The sequence below is a fragment of the Trichosurus vulpecula genome, chromosome 1 (assembly GCF_011100635.1).
Source record: "Trichosurus vulpecula isolate mTriVul1 chromosome 1, mTriVul1.pri, whole genome shotgun sequence".
Lineage (NCBI taxonomy): Eukaryota > Metazoa > Chordata > Mammalia > Diprotodontia > Phalangeridae > Trichosurus > Trichosurus vulpecula.
This window is the reverse complement of record NC_050573.1, coordinates 440,431,535-440,449,969: the sequence shown is the minus strand read 5'-3', so window position 1 is coordinate 440,449,969 and position 18,435 is coordinate 440,431,535. Positions and strand designations below refer to the sequence as shown.

The window sequence follows — 18,435 nt, the reverse complement described above, 5'->3', positions numbered from 1 at the left end:
ATACCCTTCCCTTCCCACCAAATTCATTACTGAGCGCAGTTGAAGAAACCTACCTTCCGTCCTAATAATTCCCCTACTCATACTCCTCAAGTCAGTGACTGTCAATAGGATGGAAAAAGATCCTTTTGATTCATAGCACTTGCTGATTATTTACATTGTAAAGCAAAGGAAATCTGGGCCAGCTTCTTCAGATGACAGTATTAGAAGATCCTCATGAGATAAAAGGTAATAATTGATACCCATTTTACAATGGGTAATACCGCTCATAATATTCCATCACCCTTCTAAGATTTTATAAATGAGTTTATATTCTAAATTTGTGCTGCCTTTGGCTATCATCTCTTTTGCTTGACCAGTAGATCAAGTACTGATTGAAAAAGGCACTTTTTAGTCTCTGCCTTCCCAATAAGATTATCTCTAATTTATCCTGTTTGTATGTAGTCATTTTTGCGTTCTATTCCTGCCCCTGTTAGATGGTGAACGCTTTGAGGTTCGAGATTCTTTTTGTCCTTCTTTGTATCCTCAGTTCTTAGTCTAGTGCTTGGCATACAGAAGGGGCTTAATAAATATTTATTGACTTGGAAAAAAAAAAGATCCTCCTTCCTTGAACCCCAGTCTTCTCAATCTTGAATAGCTCCTGTAATCATGCCTTTTCCACAGATGTGTTCAGTGTGTCTTCTCCACTCTTTCTTCCACGTGTCTTCCCTGGCTAGTCACTCCAGACTCCTAAGGCACTGCAGCTCTTACTAGCTGGAAGGCTCTAACACAGAGTGACTTCTAAGAAAAAGAACCTTTTTTTTTTAGTGGTTTCTGCAGGGTGGCATTTGAGTGGGTTGGCACGCAGAGGTTCCAGCCCTAGAGATATATGTGCCAGGTGGTCTTTGATTTGGCCTGGGGACAGATTCTCAGAGAGGTCTTTTAACTTTGGGGGATTCAGGTACTGAGTCAACAAGCATCTTGTTTGACTTGGGAGTTGAGACAGCAAGCCCTAAGTCTATCTTGGAAATATTTTGTTAGCTTGGTTTGTTTTTTTTTTGTTTTTTTCCCGGCAGAGTTTATTTATTAAGGTACATGTGATCTCCAAGAATTGCAACAGATTACAGTTTTTAAAAAAAGGCTTCTCTGCTGCCACCTAGTGAAGTGGTTTAGCAGCTTTTATTTCACCAGTTCTGTGAAGCCAAAGTGTAATAGAGCACTGGATCTGGGTTCAAATCCTGACTCAGACATTTACTTAGTTGTGTGGTCTTCAGCCAGTAACTGAACCACTCTTGGCTTCAATTACTAATAATAGCTCCTCCCACCCAGGGTTTTTGTGGGGATCAAGTGAGAATGTATGTATAAAACATTTTGGAAACATTAAAGATGTGTATATCTTATATATATATATATACACATATATACACATGTATATATATGTGTATATATATATCTTAAAGGTATACATATATCCATATAGCATATATAATATAGTTATAGCTTTATATATGACTGTTTATAACTTAAAAATACAGACATGTTAGGTGCTGTTACTGTTACTTCATCACTTGAGTACAGTTGGGTTTTATCTTTAGAGATTCTGGCATAATTATGAAATGGGAATTCTTACACCGGTTGGTTATGCACCTGGGTTACTTAAGTGTTTCATGACAATAACATTGGTTTCCCGCTCTTTTTCAGTTGGGTATCATTCTGAGAGGGGCAAGTAGGTGGTGCAGTGGATAGAGCATTGGGACTAGAGTCAGGAAGACCTGAGTTCAAATCCTTTCTCAGACGCTTACTAGCCGTGTGACCCCGAGCAAGTCACTTAACCTTGTTTGCCTCAGTTTCCTCATCTGTAAAGTGAGCTAGAGAAGGAAATGGCAAACCTCTCCAGTATCTTTGCCGAGGAAACTTCAAATTGAGTCAGACATGACTGAAAGTGACAGAAAAACAACAAAAACAAATGAATCTGAGAGAGATGTATTATCGTGATACGCAGATCTTAGAATCATAGAATGTTAGAACTGAATTACAGTCTTAGAGATTAAAAACCTAGCATTTCAAAGCATCTCAGAAATGAAGTAATTCAACTCCCTTGTTTCATAGATGAGGAAATAGGCCTCCTATCAAGATAATAAAATAATAAATTGGCATGAACTAATTATGGCCCAAATCGCCTCTCCACCCCGCCCCCAGCACCCTAGACTTACATCTCCAACTACCTATTATAAATATATACTCTGATGTCCCTTTGGTCCTTCAAATTCAACAGCTTTACAATTAATTTATCATTTTACCTTTGAGCACTCTGTTGATGGTGTTACGGTCCTCTGACACCTGGGCTTGAAGCCCTTTTCCCTTTCTTTCTGTCCCCACATAATTGAAGAACATTTTGTATTGATCTTTGACTGGGAAAGTATGTAGAAGATGGGACTTTAGCTGAGACTTGTAGGAAGACAGGGATACAAGGAAGTAGAAATGAGAAGGGAGAGAATTACAGGCATTGGAGACAGCTGATGCAAATGCTTGGAGTCAGGAGATGGAGTGTTGTGTATTTGTACTAATAGGTGCTTATTAAAAGTTTGTTAAATTGAATTATTTGTGCATGTATTGTCAAGATTAGTTTTTTTTTATTTAGCAGAATGTAAAAATGACATTTTGGTTAATTGTTTATTTTTTTTTAAAATCATTAATAATATGGCATTTCTGTTGGAGTTGGAGAAACCACAGCAGTTGGTTGTCCTACAATCTCCTCAAAAGTACTTGGCCACACCACTGCATAACAGAAGAGTTGTGAGACCTGACAGTAGTTGGCCTGCCAGAAATGAATTTAATTACTTTTCTTCCTCTGAAAACATCCTCCTTTAAGACACTTTTATTTTTCATTTTATTTGAAAGAATATATAGTATAACTTCTTTTATTCTTCATTTAGTATCAGGAATGATTAAGACCATCTCATCAATCATGGTCCCTTATTGTACAGCTGATCACAGACATGGCATGGGAAAAGACACATCAAGCTGGATTTCTAGACATGAAGGATTTGCAGAAGAGAGAACCCTGGATAGCCTTCATTATGCTATATTTTCAGGGCTACTTAAATTATTTTGGAGATAATTTTTCCATTTTCCTTAAGGACTGACTGAGGTAGTTTGGGGGTGTAGTGGATAAGTGTGCTAGACTTGGGTTTGGTGAGACCTGGCTTCAGATCCTTCCTTGGATTTGCTGGATGACCCTGGGCAAGTCTTTTAACCTACCTCATCTACGTCATTTATAAAATAGAGCTAATGATAGCATCTGCCTCATAGGGTTGCTGTGAGCAAGATATACAAAGCGCTGTACCAAACTTAAAACACTATTAAATGCTACCTGCTGCTGCCGCCGCCGCCACCGCTGCTGCTGCTGCTGCTGCTGCTACTACTGTTATCTTTCTTTAAAAATGAGTCTATGTCTTTCCAGGTGCATATCTCAGCTATCCCTCCTCCCACCTACCTCCATATTACTTTTGGTGTGAAATTAAGATTATTCAGCTTTACCTCAAACTATTTCCTTTTGTAAACTGTTCTACCCAAATTGGATTAGTGGCTGTTTCAGAAACTCTATACTGTGCCTCCTGCTTCCATGTATGTGCAGAAGGTTTTTCTGTGCCTGAAACATACTCAGTCTTTGCATCTCAAAGTGCTTGTCCTTCTAGTTTAAGGCTTAACTCATAGCTTCCATGAAGCTTTTCCTGACCATTCCCACCACCACCACTTGTTAGTTTAGTCTCCCTCTTTGTTTCTATGTGTCTTTTGCTGTATCTGTATCTTGCCTTGTCTCTCTGTATGTATTTCTCTATCCCTCTGTCTTTATGTCTCTGTCTCTCTCTGTCTGTATCTATTTCTCTATCCCTCTGTTTGTCTTGTCTACTTCTCTCTTTATGTCATCTCTCTCTCTCCTTCTCCCTTCCTCCTCCCCTATTTTTCCTCTCCTCCCTGCTCCCCTCTCCTTCCCTTCTCCTCCCTTCCTCCCTCTTTCCCCCCTCCCCCATTAGAATGTTAAGGTCCTTGAGAAGAGGGGCTGTTTTTACCTTTGTTCCCCCAGCACCTACCAAGCACACTGACTTGCAAACAGTAGATGCTTCTTGAATTATTGGGGTGGAGGGGAAAGGAGGGGTGGGGGAGAAATTCCTACCCCAATCCACAATTCATGCCTGTTATTTTTCTTTAAAAATTGTCTCCCTATTACCGCAATCACAGGATTCTTTGGTGTTCTGAATTGAACATCATCTTATTAGTAATTATGATCTTTTTAAAAAACTGCCTCTGAATAGAGATAGAGAGAGGAGATAGGAAGAATGATGAGGAAGGCCAAGTAATGCTAAGACCCTAAATTTGCAGCACCTCCCAGGGGTCACCTCTCCCCCACCTTCCTCAATTTGAGGCATAAACATTGTGATTTATTTTGCTGTTAGAATTATGTGTATGGTCTGGATTAACCTAGGAATGGGAACATATTTCACTGTGTTATAAATTGTTATTTAGGCCAAACTCTGTGAAGAAAGTCAGAGACAAACAATGTTAATCATTCTAGGAATTGACTACCTGGTGCTTGCATTTTCTTGTTCTTTCCGGCCAGGGTTCTGTTGTCTTGAAAAAAAGAAAAAGCTTTGTGCTGCCAGTGGAAATTATAGCCCTGGACTCCCTTCTAGCTAGTTTTGTGATACTGAAAGTATTAGATTAAAAGTTTCAGGCTAGCTACCCTAATACTTTTTTTTTTCTTGGTTTGCTTTCTATTTGGAACCCATGACTGAGTAACATAATTGAGGATTGTTAAAAAGGTGGCAGTTTTACTTGGCTAGGAGAGCTGAATATTGGCAAACTTATTTAAGTTGCTTCAGTTAAGAGAAAATAAGCAGTGGCTGGATTGATGTTTTCTGTCTGGTTGAATCCCATAGCATACCTGAGCTTAGACTGAAGCGCAGAAAGGTGTTTCCACAAGTCAGACAGCTTGCTATAAGGGAAACATTCATGGACCTAGGTTCAAATCATGGCCCTGCAACTCAGTATCTTCTCTTCTTTCTATCCTCTCTTCCAAGGGATCATTTGTCATCTCTCTGCAGATGAGGGATCTATCGCCTAGATCCATCCCCAATCCTTCTTCTGAGCCCTAGTCCTATGTCAACATCTGCCTATTTGACATTTTGAACTGGATGTTGGGCAAGAACATTCAACTTAACATGTCTCAAAGAAAAGCCATGATGTTTCCTATTTCTGCCAAGAGCACCACCAGCCATCTAATCACCCAGATTCACAACCTTGGTGTCATCCTTGACTTCTTAATCTGACTCTATATAGCCTCTCAGTTGCCAACTGTGACGTATGAAAGTTTGAGAGACTATTTTCTGGGTAATTAATCATTTTATTAATTATGCTGGTGAGTAATTAATAGACGGGGTCAGTGGCACTCTTGAATGCCAAAGACTCTCATGAAACCCGCTCAGTGCTAATATGCCCTTGGAAGAGTGGGTGTTCCTGAGGGTGGAAATCAACTCTGATTCGTAAACAAGTAATGAGAAAATGAATATTATAATGAGAGGTGGACCTATTCTAATCGGACGCTAAGGGAATGTGACGGATCATTCTTGCTCCCAGACCACCTCCAGCCTTGGGAAATCTCGACAAAAGATCTACTGCCACTACCCCCTCCCCCTCAAACCCAAGACTGAGTAGAACACAATCTAGTTGTCACCAGTGCCCTTCAGATATTGGCTTGATCTAGTAGAGAATGAAGATATAGGAAGGGAAAAAACCCTGTATCTCCCTAATAATTTTTTATTTAATAATCATTTCTTTCACAAATTTTATGATTTCTATCTCCAGATTTTCTCTTACATTTTTATTTTTCTCTCTCTAGTTACACCTCATCTAATGCAAAGAGTCTCTTAATTGGTCTCCCTACTTCAAGTATCTCCCAATTTTAACCCATTCTCCACTCAGATGCTGAAGTGATTCTTTGTAAAGCACAAGCCTTACCATGTTATTCCCATGCTCAACAAAGTCCTGTGGCTCACTATTACTCCAAGAATCAAATAACATCCTCTGTTTGGCATTTCATATTCTTACTCCAACCTTTTCTTGTTAGTCAGTCGTTTCAGTTGTGTCTGACTCTCTGTGACCCCATTTGGGGTTTTCTTGGCAAAGATACTGGAGTAGCTTGCTATTTCCTAGTTTTCTAGTTTATTTTATAGCAAAGGAAACTGAGACAAATGTGGTTGAGTGACTTGCCCAGGGTCACACCACTAGTATGTGTCTGAGGCCAGGTTTGAACTCAGATCTTGACTCCAGGCCCAGTGCTCTATCCACTTAGCCACCCAGCTGCCCACTACTGTTACTGTTCCCAACTACTGCTTCCCAATTTCATAATTCATTATTCTTCTTTACATACCTTATGATCCAGCCAAACTGACTTTGTTTTTCTCCTAAGACATTTTTTTTAACGTCTTCACACTTTTGAACTTACTGACTATCATGCCTCTTAGAGTCTTTAATCTCCTTTAAGGCTGTATTCAGAAACCACTTTCTACATGAAGTCCTTCTCATCCCCCCAGGTGCTAATGCCTCCCTCTCAAGTAAACTTTAGTTATTTTGTAACTTTTTTACTTGGCTCATATACAGAGAGAAGTGCCATGGTATAGCGTGGGCAGTGTCCTGGTCTTGGAACCAGGAAGACCTTGATTAAAATTCTTCTTGAGGCTCTTATCCACATAACTGTGTGGTCCTGTGCAAGTCTGCTTATCTGTAAGATGGGGGTTAGACTCAGGGTCCTCTTGGGTGCCTCCTAGCTCTAAGACTATGACATGGAGATGTTATCTCCCAAGCTCCTACATGCATGGACTACTTTTTTTTTTCTTCAGATCCTTAGCTCCATATACAATGCCTGACACATAGTAGGTGCTTGTCAGTTGTTTGGTTATTATATTGTGGCTGCAAATAGGAGAGCCACCCTGGGTTTCAGAGGATGAGGGAGTGAGTAAGAATGTTGAGAGGTTTTGGGAAGGAGATACAGAGGAAGCAAAATGAGAAATGTCTTCAGAATGAAGCGGGGTGGGGATAGGAGCAAGTGGAGTAGTAGAGAGCTTAAGCAAGATCATTTGAAACAGCCATTGTTGTGAAAGTGACTAACACAATAATTGATGAAGAAAAGGATTGCCATGTGTCTTTGAGGATCCAATTGAGGTAAATTGGCTTAAATTTGCAGTGTACCCAGTAATTTTGTGATTTTCTTACAGCAGTAATCAGAAAAATATTTTAGAAATGGGGTATACCGTATTGGCTGCTGAGAGCCAATTGTTACATTTTCAGCATGAGCAGTTACCCTTTGGCAATCAACAAATGCTACAAATTAGGGCGTAATTTATTGTTTTGTCAAATGTCTAGCTTTAAGAAAATAATGGAGAAAATGTTATCTCAATAATGTTAAAAGTGTGTCATATATGTGTGTGTTTGTGTATATATGTGTGTTTGTGTATATATGTGTGTATATACATACATATGTGTGTATACATATACACATGTATACACATATACATATATTATTTTTTTTTCTTTTCTCTCTCTGTGAACTGGTTATTAAACATTTACCAACATACCACTTCCCAGAAATATCTTAACTTTGGACACCAGTCAAAGGACTCTCAGTGAAATAGATTTAGCCGACAATTTATTGTTGGTTTTTTTATCTGAGTTCTGTCTTTTCTCCCTCTTCTAATTGAGGGTCCATTTCTCAGACTGTCCTTCCCTATCAAAAGTAACCAGATCTCAGCTCTCATGTACATCCACCTGAACTATTCTCCTATTTAGTGGCATCTTACTTTTAAAGTAGAATAGTTTCTATATTAGGAAATTGTGTATAAAATCTAAGTATTTTACAGTTGTCTCTTCAGGTCTTCACAAATTGAGAGCTGAGAATTATATTTCCATTTCAGTACAATCCTAATTCAGTGCAAGGCACACAGTACAATTAGGAATCAAATTGAGCTGCTTCTGTCTTCAGCTGAGTTCATTATAGAAATACTTATCATTTGACCCATGTTCTTTAAAATTAAGTTATTACAGAGGTCTGTAAATTCTGTTTACTCAAGAGTACACTGCATGAAGTAATTATTTAAAGCATGTTAGAGAGAATGTTTTCTGACTAGGGCTGAGGTGTTGCCTAGAAATACACATATGTTTGGATATAGTGCATTATTGCAGATGGGATGAACATTTCATGAAAAAGGGAATATCTTATGTGGTTTGTGAGGTTAGTCTCAACAAATGTTATTTTTAAAATTATTTTTATTTTGGTAAGTATTTCCCAATTAAATTAAAAGTTTAGCATTCATTTTTTAAAAATTGAATTCCAAATTCTCTCCCTTCCTTCCTCCCACTTCTCCCCGATTCCTCCCACCCCCTGAGAGTGCAAGCAACATGATCAATTATACTTTGAAGTCATGCAAAACATATTTCCATATTAGCCATCAACAAGCATTTATTGATCAAAATGGTCCGACCCCACCCATAGGAGATTGAGCTGACCTTGTGTGGTCTCTTAAATGAATGAGCATCTCTCAATTCCCAACCATTCCGGTCCATGAAAATTCACATACAGATTTAAACTCTCTTGTTTATACTGCTCATAGCTCCTCTCTATTGTTCTTGTATGGAAACTGACAGCCTACTAAACTAACTAAACTAAACTACTCCACTTTTCTAATCAAACTGGTCTCCTGGGTCCTCCCTATACATGTTCCATCTCCCCTCTCCATGCCTTCATACAGGTGGTTCAACCCCCACCCATCTGGTTTGGCCCAGACTCCCTCCTCACCTCCCTTGTCCTCTTAGAATCCATGGTTTCTTTCAAAGCACAGCTCATGTGTCACCTTTTACATGAAACTTTTCATGCCCCTCAACCCCCAATTGTTAGTAATTTCAAAAGATATTTTGTGTTACTCATATACTTGGTGTTTCTTTTATCTGAGTGTATCTTAAGATAATACATTTAAAGCTGGAATAGCCCAGTCATCTCATTTCACCAGTAAGGAAACTGGAACCCATAGAGGCTAGGTAACTGGCCCCAAGCTCACACAGATAGGAAGAAGAAGAGACATGATTCAAGCCCAAGGACTCTAATTCCAAATTCAGCACCCTTATCGCTACCACATTTTATTCCCCAGTAGAATCTAGTAAGCTCCTGGAGGCCTAGGAAGACTGGCTTGTGTGTGTCTTTGTCTCGCACATGCTTAATACATGTTTGTAGAAATCCATTGAATTCTAACTGCTTAACTGGAGCTCTGCATGTTTTCTGTGTGTTTGCTTGATGGGTGTTTATGGAGAGCTCAGTCTAGCCACTGTGCCCTAAATTTGCTAATAGAGCCCATGGTCATGTTGCAATATCATTGATCTAGAAAAATCCATGGGAATGATAAAATAAAAGAGGGCATCAAATAAGGGAAGGACAGTCAGCAGAAGTTTGGGTTTTAGCTGTGATGCCTACAAATATACATTATTTGTAATATATTATAAAATATAATCAGTATAACATTTCACACATGCACGCACACATATAAAGGCCTTTACATAATTGGTCCATATGGATTGCTCCACATCTATGTATGCTATCTCCTATTTCTACTTCTTTTCCCGAGATTAAGAGATCATCAGCATTTTGCTATTCTAACTAATTCTTACCCAGTGATTACTATGACAAACAAAATGGGAAAGGAAAGTATATCAAACTGGTAGCCTGGTTTTTTTTTTAAACTGAAATGCTTAGAAACATGATTATTTTCATATTATGTATTTGTCAGCCACACCAGAAAGGAGGCTGTTTTGTAATTTGTGTTTTTAATTTAATGTGTCATCCATTTTTGTGGAATGTACGAAGGAAGCTATTCCAGAGAAGGCTAAGCACTTTGCAGAGGTCATGGTGGTGCCCACTGACACAAGGCTAAGCCCTTCAGCTTTCATGTGTTCCAATATCAATGACTGAATGTGCTGTCAACAAAGTACCCACATGCATTTCCTTAGCTCATGAGGCTGATATGATTTTGATGACAGCTTTGTACCCTATCTGGGATGAAGGATGGGATTGAAAGGGCAAGCTTTATTTCATACTTGTATGCTTCTGACTTCACTCTTTTTCTTGTGCCATGAAGGGGGAAGAATAATAAATCACAGTCTAAATAATCCAACAAAGGTTACTTAAATCCTATCATGTGCATGGTGCTGTGCCAGGGGCCAGAAATACAAAGATAGAGATGGCACAGACCTTGCTCTTGAAGAGTGTATGTTTTAATGGGGGAGGGGAAAACAGCATGTACACAGATAATTATGATGTGAAGGATGTTGTAATAATTGTGTAGAAATGTCTCTGAGAAGTAATACTCTAAGGAATTTGGGTGAAAGTCATCATTCTTCACTGGGGGATGAGGTGAAGGGAATTCCGGTCAAAGAAAATTTCATGAAATACAGGCCATGAATTTAGTCAACAAGAATTTATAAAATGGTCACTTTATGCCTGCCACTGTGCTATGTGCTAGGGATACAAAGAAAATTCAAAACTAAAACAATCCCTGCTCTCAGGGAGCTCACAGTCAAATAGAGGAGACAACAAAAAAACCACTATACATAGTCAACATACAGAGTAGGTGGGAGGAAATCTGAGTATGGAAGGCATATGCATGGGGTCAGGGAGACGTGTACCAGGAAAGGTGGATTTTGAGCTGACACCTGAAGGAAGCCCAGAAGGATAAGAGGCAGGGGTAAGGGGGCAGAGCATTCCAGACATGGGGAGCAACCAGTCAAAAGGCGTAGTGATGGGAGGTGGAAGGTTATGTTCAAGGAACTGCAAATAGGCCAGTGTTGCTGAATTGTAGAAGGCATGGACAGGGGTAAAGTGTAAGAAAACTAGGCCAGCTAATGAAGAGCTTAAAATTCCAAGTACAGTTCTTTATATTCGATCCTGGACATGATAGGGAGCCATTGGACAGTATTCAGGAGGGAATTTACCATAGCTGCATCACTGTGCTTTAGAAAAATTGCTTTGGCTGCTGAATAGATGATGGATTGGAATTGGAAGAGATTTGGACCAACCGGAAGGCTATGACTGTAGTCTATGTAAGAGATGATGAGGGAATGAACCGTGGTGATGGTTGTAGAAATAGAGAGGTTTCACATACAATAGATGCTATAAGGACATAAATAACAAGATTTTGCAAGGAATTGGACATGTTGGGTGAGTGAGAGTGAGGAATTGAGGATGATGATGAGGTTGTGACTATGGGTGGGTAAATGGGAAAATGGTGGTGCCTTTAGCAGAAATTGGAAAGTTTGGTATAGGGGAGATTTGGGGAGTAAAGATAATGAATTTTATTTTGGGTACGTCAAACGTGAGATGCTTATGGGACATGCAGTTCAAGTTGTCCAAAAGATAGTTGAGTAATGTGTGATTATATTTCAGGAAAGAAATTATGTTTGGATGTGTGTGTGTGTGTGTGTGTGTGTGTGTGTGTATACATATATATACATATATATATACATACATACATACGTACACGCACATCTGGGAATCATCTGCATAAAGATAATAATTGAACCCATGGGAGCTGCTGAGATCACCAAGTGATATAGTATAGAGTGATAAGTGAAGAGGGCCTAGGACAGAGCCTTAGAGAATATGCATAGTTAGTGTAGTTAGTGGACTTGATATGGATGCAAAGTCAGCAAAAAGGACTGAGAAAGAGCAGTTGGACAAAGAAGACAGGAGGACTAAGAGAGAGAAAACCTAGAGAAGATATGACATCCAAGAGGTGAATGTGACCAACAAATGCTGCAGAGAGGTCAAGTGCAATGTGGATTGAGAAAAGATCACTGATTTTTGGCAATTAAGAGATCATTAGTAACTTAGATCAATTTCAAGTGAATAATGAGTTGGGAAGTCAAGTTCCAAAGGTTTTAGAAGGGGATGAGGAGAAAGGAAGTGGAAGCATCCAATGTAGATACCCTCTCAAGGAGTTTATCCAAGAAGATGAGATGAAGAGACATCTAGGACAATAGCTGGGCTGAGAATGGTATTATCAAATGAGAGTATGTTAAGGATGGGGAAGACATGGCCTTGTTGGTGGGCAAACAGGAAGGAGCAAGTAGATGGGGCAAGACTGAAGTTGGTGATGACAATAACAATGGCATAGCTAGGAGATATATAGAGTCTCCTGTGTGCCAAGCACTGTGCCAAGAGCTTTACAAATACCTGATCTTTACAAGAACCCTGGGAGGTAAGTACTCTTACTATCCCCATTTTACAGTTGTGTAAACTGACGCAAAAAGGTTAAATGACTTGTTCTGGGTCACAGAACCAGTCTGAGGCTGGATTTGAGCTCAACCTTTCCTGACTCCAGGCCCAGTGCTCTAGCCACTCTGTGACCTAGATGGCTCAGACAAGGTGAGAGGGAAGTGGGAAGGATAGTGGAGTCAATCTGTTAGAGAAGACTGGAGAAGCCAGCCTTGACAAGAAGGGCTACCTCTTCATCTAAGACCAGAGTGAAGAAAGGGACTTCAAAAGACAGAAATAAGTGAGTGGAAAATGGTAGACAAAATTAGGGATGGCATGATTAAAGCACACAGGATGAGAACTGGGAATGGAGAGAAGGCCATTTTGACTAGAAGCAAGAGGCAAGTAGTAAGAGATAGCTGGAGAAGCAGCTTTGGAGGCAGGTTGTGAAGGACCTTGAATGAGATCTAGGATGAGAAATTTATCTTATGCAGTAGACGTTGGCTAGCTTCCAGTTGCTTTTTTGAACCAGAACAATATTCAGAAGATTATTAGGACAGCAGTGTGAAGAGCAAGATAGAAAAGAACTGAGGGCCAGGAGACCAATTTGGAGGCTATTGTAATGACCTCACAGAGATTTTGTTGTTCAGTCCTTACAGTTGTGTTTGACTCTTCATGGTCCCCTTGTGGGGTTTTCTTTGCAAAGATACTGGAGTGGTTTGCCATTTCATTCTCCAGCTCATTTTACAGAAGAGGAAACAAGGTGAAGTGACTTACCCAGGGTCACGCAGCTAGTAAGTGTCTGAGGCTAGATTTGAACTCAGGAAGATGAGTCTTCCTGACTCCAGGCACAGCACTCTGTACACTGTGCCACCTAACTGCCCCCACAGAGATTAGATGAGGACAAACTAGAGTTTAGAGTCCCCATGATTTGGCAACTGATTGGATGGTGGGGAGAGCAAGGAAGAGCCAATGATGATGATAAACAGGGTTTTTTTTTTGGTAATTTTGCGGATGATTTCAGAAGTGTTAAGGAAAGATAACTTCTACAACTGGTCTTACTTAAAAAGGGTCCTGGGCTGTGTGCTGTTCTAAAATAATAAAACATCTACCAAAGGAACACATTTTCTCTCTTTCCGGCAGCAGTTCTACTTGAACATTTGTTCTCTCCAGTTTTGTGTGATACAGACCAAGATTTATTGCTCGTGATTTCCTGGATAGCAATTTGGACAGCAAATGTCTCAGTGAAACCACACTCATATGTCCTGTAATGTATGCAATAATGGAATGGAATAGGTAATTTATCTCAAGGGATTTTTTTTTCTTTCCTGCTTGACAAAATAACATATTGATATTATTTTTCCCCTCTCTGAGCCAAATATTGGCAACATTCTTTCCCCTTTGCAGCCTCCTTTCCAAAAACTCAGATCCTAGCCTTTCGTCTGTCTGAGTCTAAGTCACTGATGGAGACTGCCAGCTCGTTAATGTGGTGTGTCAAAGAGAGGTTGCTGTAATGAGTTCATTTCCATTTGGCTTTGATTTTTTAGAACCCATCACCCAAGCACTTTTTGCTTCCCAATAGAAAGGAGAGGGCAGCTATGTGGATAGTGCTCTGGGCTTGGAACCACAAAGAATCATCTTCCTGAGTTCAAATGTGGCCTCAGACTATTACTAGCTGTGTGACCCTAGACAAGTCACTTAACCCAGTTTGCCTGAGTTTCTTCATCTGTAAAATGAGCTGGAGAAGGAAATGGCAAATCACTCCAGTATCTCTGCCAAGAAAACCCCAAATGGAGTTGCAAAGAGTTGGATGCAACTGAAAAATGACCTAACAACAAAAATAGAGAGGAAAAAACAGTGTCAAGAGAGAACACAATTCCTTCCCATGCTGGTTTCTGTCAAAACTTGCTCACTTAAGGTGGTCATTAAATGCCTGTCTTATTAACACCTTGAGGTGAGACGTGCAATTACAGATTTGTGTCAGATAAACAAGAAATCTGGTTGTAGTAGGTGAGCTTTTCAAGGTCAGGGAATATCTGATTTTTGGCTTCCTATCCCCTGGGACTGACATAATCCCTAGCACATTGTATTTAGGTAGTAAATGTTTGTTAGTTGAGTACTTTGGGAGAAGCAACTCGGGGGTAATTGTGGCTTTATTTCTCTCTTAAGTGTATTTTTTATTCTCACCACAAATGCTAGCTCCTCCATTTCTCCTTGTTGCCCAGGCTATCTAACATATCTGGCTATAGAAGAGCTTACTACCCTACCCTGACTGTGGCTCACAGACTTAACCCAATAGTTAACCAATTTAACTATACATCATTCTCCACCTTTGGTGCCCTTGCCCCCTTGTTCTTCTATACTTCACATCCCACTAGTCTTCAGTCTTACATCACTGCACCATTTACATTCTTCACTCTACTGAGCACTGGCTGAGGACGTTTTATATCTGTTGTTCAGTCATTTTCAACTGAGTCTGACTCTTCATGATCCCGTTTGGGCTTTTCTTGGCAGAGATACTGGAGTGGTTTGCCATTTCCTTCTCCAGCTCATTTTACAGATGAGAAAACTAAGGCAAACAGGGTCACACACCTAGGAAGCGTCTCAGGCCAGGTTTGAACTCAGTAAAATGAGTCTTCCTGACTCCAGGCTCCTCACTCTATTTACATTCATACCACCATTTCAGATTGTTTTTACATCACCTTCATCCTCCAAGATATCCACCTCCTAACCCTCTCCCCGAGAGCCATCTCTGATAACAAAGAATAAAAAGGAGTAAAAAACACCCACTTTAAAACAATAATATACAAGAACAGCCAAGTTCAATATTACATGCAGCGTTCTAAAGCCATAATCTCCTACCTCTGCAATGAAAGGAGAAAGGTACGCAAATCCTCATAATCTCTTCTTTGGGGACAAATTTGGTTATTAGAACTTCACAGCATTGTTTTCATTTTTTTTGATCTTTCCTTTTTTAGTTTTTTAATCATTGTATCTATTATTTTTCTAGTTTTGCTTACTTCAGTTCATATGAGTCTGTCCATGCTTCTGAGTATTCATTATATTCTTTGTTTCTTTCAGTATAGTAATTTTCTATGACATTTATGCACTATAATTCTTCTAGCTATTTTCCAGTTGATGGGTGGTTCAGTGGAAAAAGTGCTGGATCTGGAAGCAAAGATCCTGGGTCTAAATCTACTTACCTACTTACTTAGGTGACCTTGGCGAGGTCACTTAACAACTTTCTCTCTGGCCTTATGTTTCCTTATGTTTAAAAGGAAGGGGTTGGACTAGATGACCCAAGGTTCCTTTTAGTTTTAAATCTGTAATCTGCTTTGTTTCCAGTTCTTTGTCACCACACAAAATGCTGCTATAAATATTTTGGTGTATAGTGGGCCTTTCTTTCTGTCGTTGGCCTCGTTGGGATACATGCCCAGCTGTGGGTTCTCTGACTCAAAGGGCACATGGACATTTTTGTCATTTTCTTAGCATACTTCTCAATAGCTTTCCAGAATTCGTTTTCTAGCTCCACTAATAGTGTATTAGAGTACTTGTCTTTCCACATTGTTTTATTCATCTGTGATTAACTCTTTTGCCCATTCTCAGTAGAATTTCTGATTCTTTCCTCAACCTCCTAGTCATAGCCTAAATCCCTTCCTTCAGGAGATATCCTTTGCTGAGAAGACTTTTTAAAATTATTTTTTATTTTATTTGAGAACCACAATCTTTCCCTCTCACTCACCCCACCCCCGCTCCCACCAGTTGAGAGCAGAACAAACAACTCTTATTACAAACATAGTCAAAGAAGGTAAATTCCCACATTGACCATGTTCACATACAAAGGTGTATATATAAGTGTGTGTGTGTGTGTGTGTGTGTGTGTGTGTGTGTGTGTGTATGTATGTATGTATCTGTGCTTCAAGTACATCAGCACTTTATTGGGAGGTAGGTAACAGATCATCTTGAGTCCTCAGGAATTGTGATCATTTATTATGCTTAGAGTTCCTAAACCTTTTAATTGTTTGTCTTTACAGCATTACTGTTATTGTATAAATTATTCTCTGGATTCTAATCATTTTACTTTGTATCAGTTCATACAGATCTTCCCATGTTTCTCTGAAACCACCTCCTCTTTTTATAGCACAATAAATATTATTCACGCGCACACACACACACACACACACACGCACACACACACACACACTCAGGTATTCCTCACTTGATAGGTACATTCTGTTTCCAACTTTATTTGCCTTGTAGAAAAAAGTTGTTATAAATATTTTTTGTATATTTTAAGTCTTTTTCTTCTTTCTTTGATATATTTGGAGTACAGACCTAGTAGTGGTATTATTGGTTCTGTTTCTGTTGCCTTTAGACTTTACCAGCCATCTTGTAGAACTGAGTTGTAATTTTTATCATTTATTCACCAGCTTATGTTCCCTGTTTTTTACTTTAAAGAGTAGAAAAATAGCATTATTTTCTATTTCTTTCTCATGACTGTAGGAGAAAACAACAAAATACAATACTCTGTAATATTTAAACACAAAAATAATAGCCTCTGGTGCAATTGGGGGCCTGTGGAAGCATAAGGAAATAAGAAAATTTTGAAAAACCATTCATACATGTTTCATCTGTTGTGTAACAAGTCGTAGTGGTTATATTCTTTTCCACATAAACATACCATATGAAAATTATAACCAATCAGTGGTCAAGTCCACCCACAAGTCTTAACAAGATGTGTTGTTGGCAGGAGAGCATGTTGCACATTGTTGAGAAGTCCAGCATGCATCGGCAGGAATATGTGCATGTAATGACTTCTTTACATAAGATACATCTATATGGTTACCTGATGCAATATTGCATCATCAAAATTACAATAAATCATTAAATTTAAGATGCATCATTTTTAAAAATATATATTTTATTTTATTTTTTTTTGAAATTTTTTGAAACACAAATTTGAAAAAAACTGTTAAAGAGTTAAAGAAAGTAGATTTCCTGGGGGGCACTTTTTGGAAAGGGGGCTATAGACCAAATAAATTTGGGATGATTTCTAAAGTGCCCTTTCAATTCAAAACCTCTGACTCTATCAATAATGTTCCCTTCTAATTACCCTCAGTGGACATTCACTGACTGTTGGCCTTCCACACAAGTGAGTCATGAATGATGTCCTTGGGTACATAGTAGCCTCTGTGCCCTATTTTCTCTTCTTTTGAGTTCCGCAATGATTATTCAGTCACAAATATAGTTGACATTTGTATAGCACTTTGTAGTTTATACAGCACTTTATATATATTAATTTTATCTTATCTTTACAACACCAAAGAATGCTCTACCATGAAGCGGGTAGAGCAAGTATCATTGTCTTCATTTTACAGATGAGGAAAAACACCCAGAAATCTGCTGGAGGCCACATGGCTAAGTGAGCATCAGAGCTGAGGTGTGAGCCTCGATCTTTGGCCTCCAAATCCAGTGTTATTTCCACTGCCTCCTTTAAGAATACAACTTCTACTCTACCATTTAAAAAATAATCCTGCTATGAGACTGTACTTTTCTAAATGTTCAACATGGATCCATGTAACCCTAGATGTGGAAATGTTTTGTGGGTTCTTCATGTCAAGTAGAAATCCCTTAGTGACAATGCTGATGTATGCCGTTCCTTAGTCAAGTCTCAGTCCCACCCTGAAAAGGCAACCTGGCCTTTTCCTTCTATAGAACATTCACATTGAGCTAGGGGTGATATCAGTGTGTGTAGGGGGTGGGGGTGGGATGGGTGGGAGTGGAGAGAGAGAGAAAGAAAACGGAAATGAAAATTTAATTTTTTTCTGGTTTTCCCTGCCTCAGCCAAAATCTCTTCCACACTACTCATTACTCTGAAGATATTATGTATCTTAGCCTGGACCTTTTTAATGCCGAAATGCCATAAAATGTTGGCTTCTTCATTTGCAAAAAGGCATCATCCTGGAATAATCTTGAGTCTCTTGTATTTGCAGGTGGATGGAAGTCTGTCTAGTTGAAGAACTGCCACCAACCACTGAACTGGAAGAAGGACTGAGAAATGGCGTTTACCTTGCAAAACTGGCCAAGTTCTTTGCCCCTAAAATGGTCTCAGATAAAAAAATCTATGATGTGGAACAAACACGTTATAAGGTAACTGATTGGCT

The 18,435-nt window shown here is 39.2% G+C and overlaps 1 protein-coding gene across 1 annotated transcript in view; it reads left to right on the top strand.

Moving 5' to 3' along the window:
- Positions 1-18,435, top strand: part of IQGAP2 (IQ motif containing GTPase activating protein 2) — a 288,287-nt gene that overhangs the window by 144,711 nt on the left and 125,141 nt on the right. Inside the window, exon 3 of the mRNA XM_036747108.1 lies at positions 18,265-18,421. Coding sequence (XP_036603003.1) covers positions 18,265-18,421 — 157 coding nt within the window. The remainder of the gene's footprint in view (positions 1-18,264; positions 18,422-18,435) is intronic.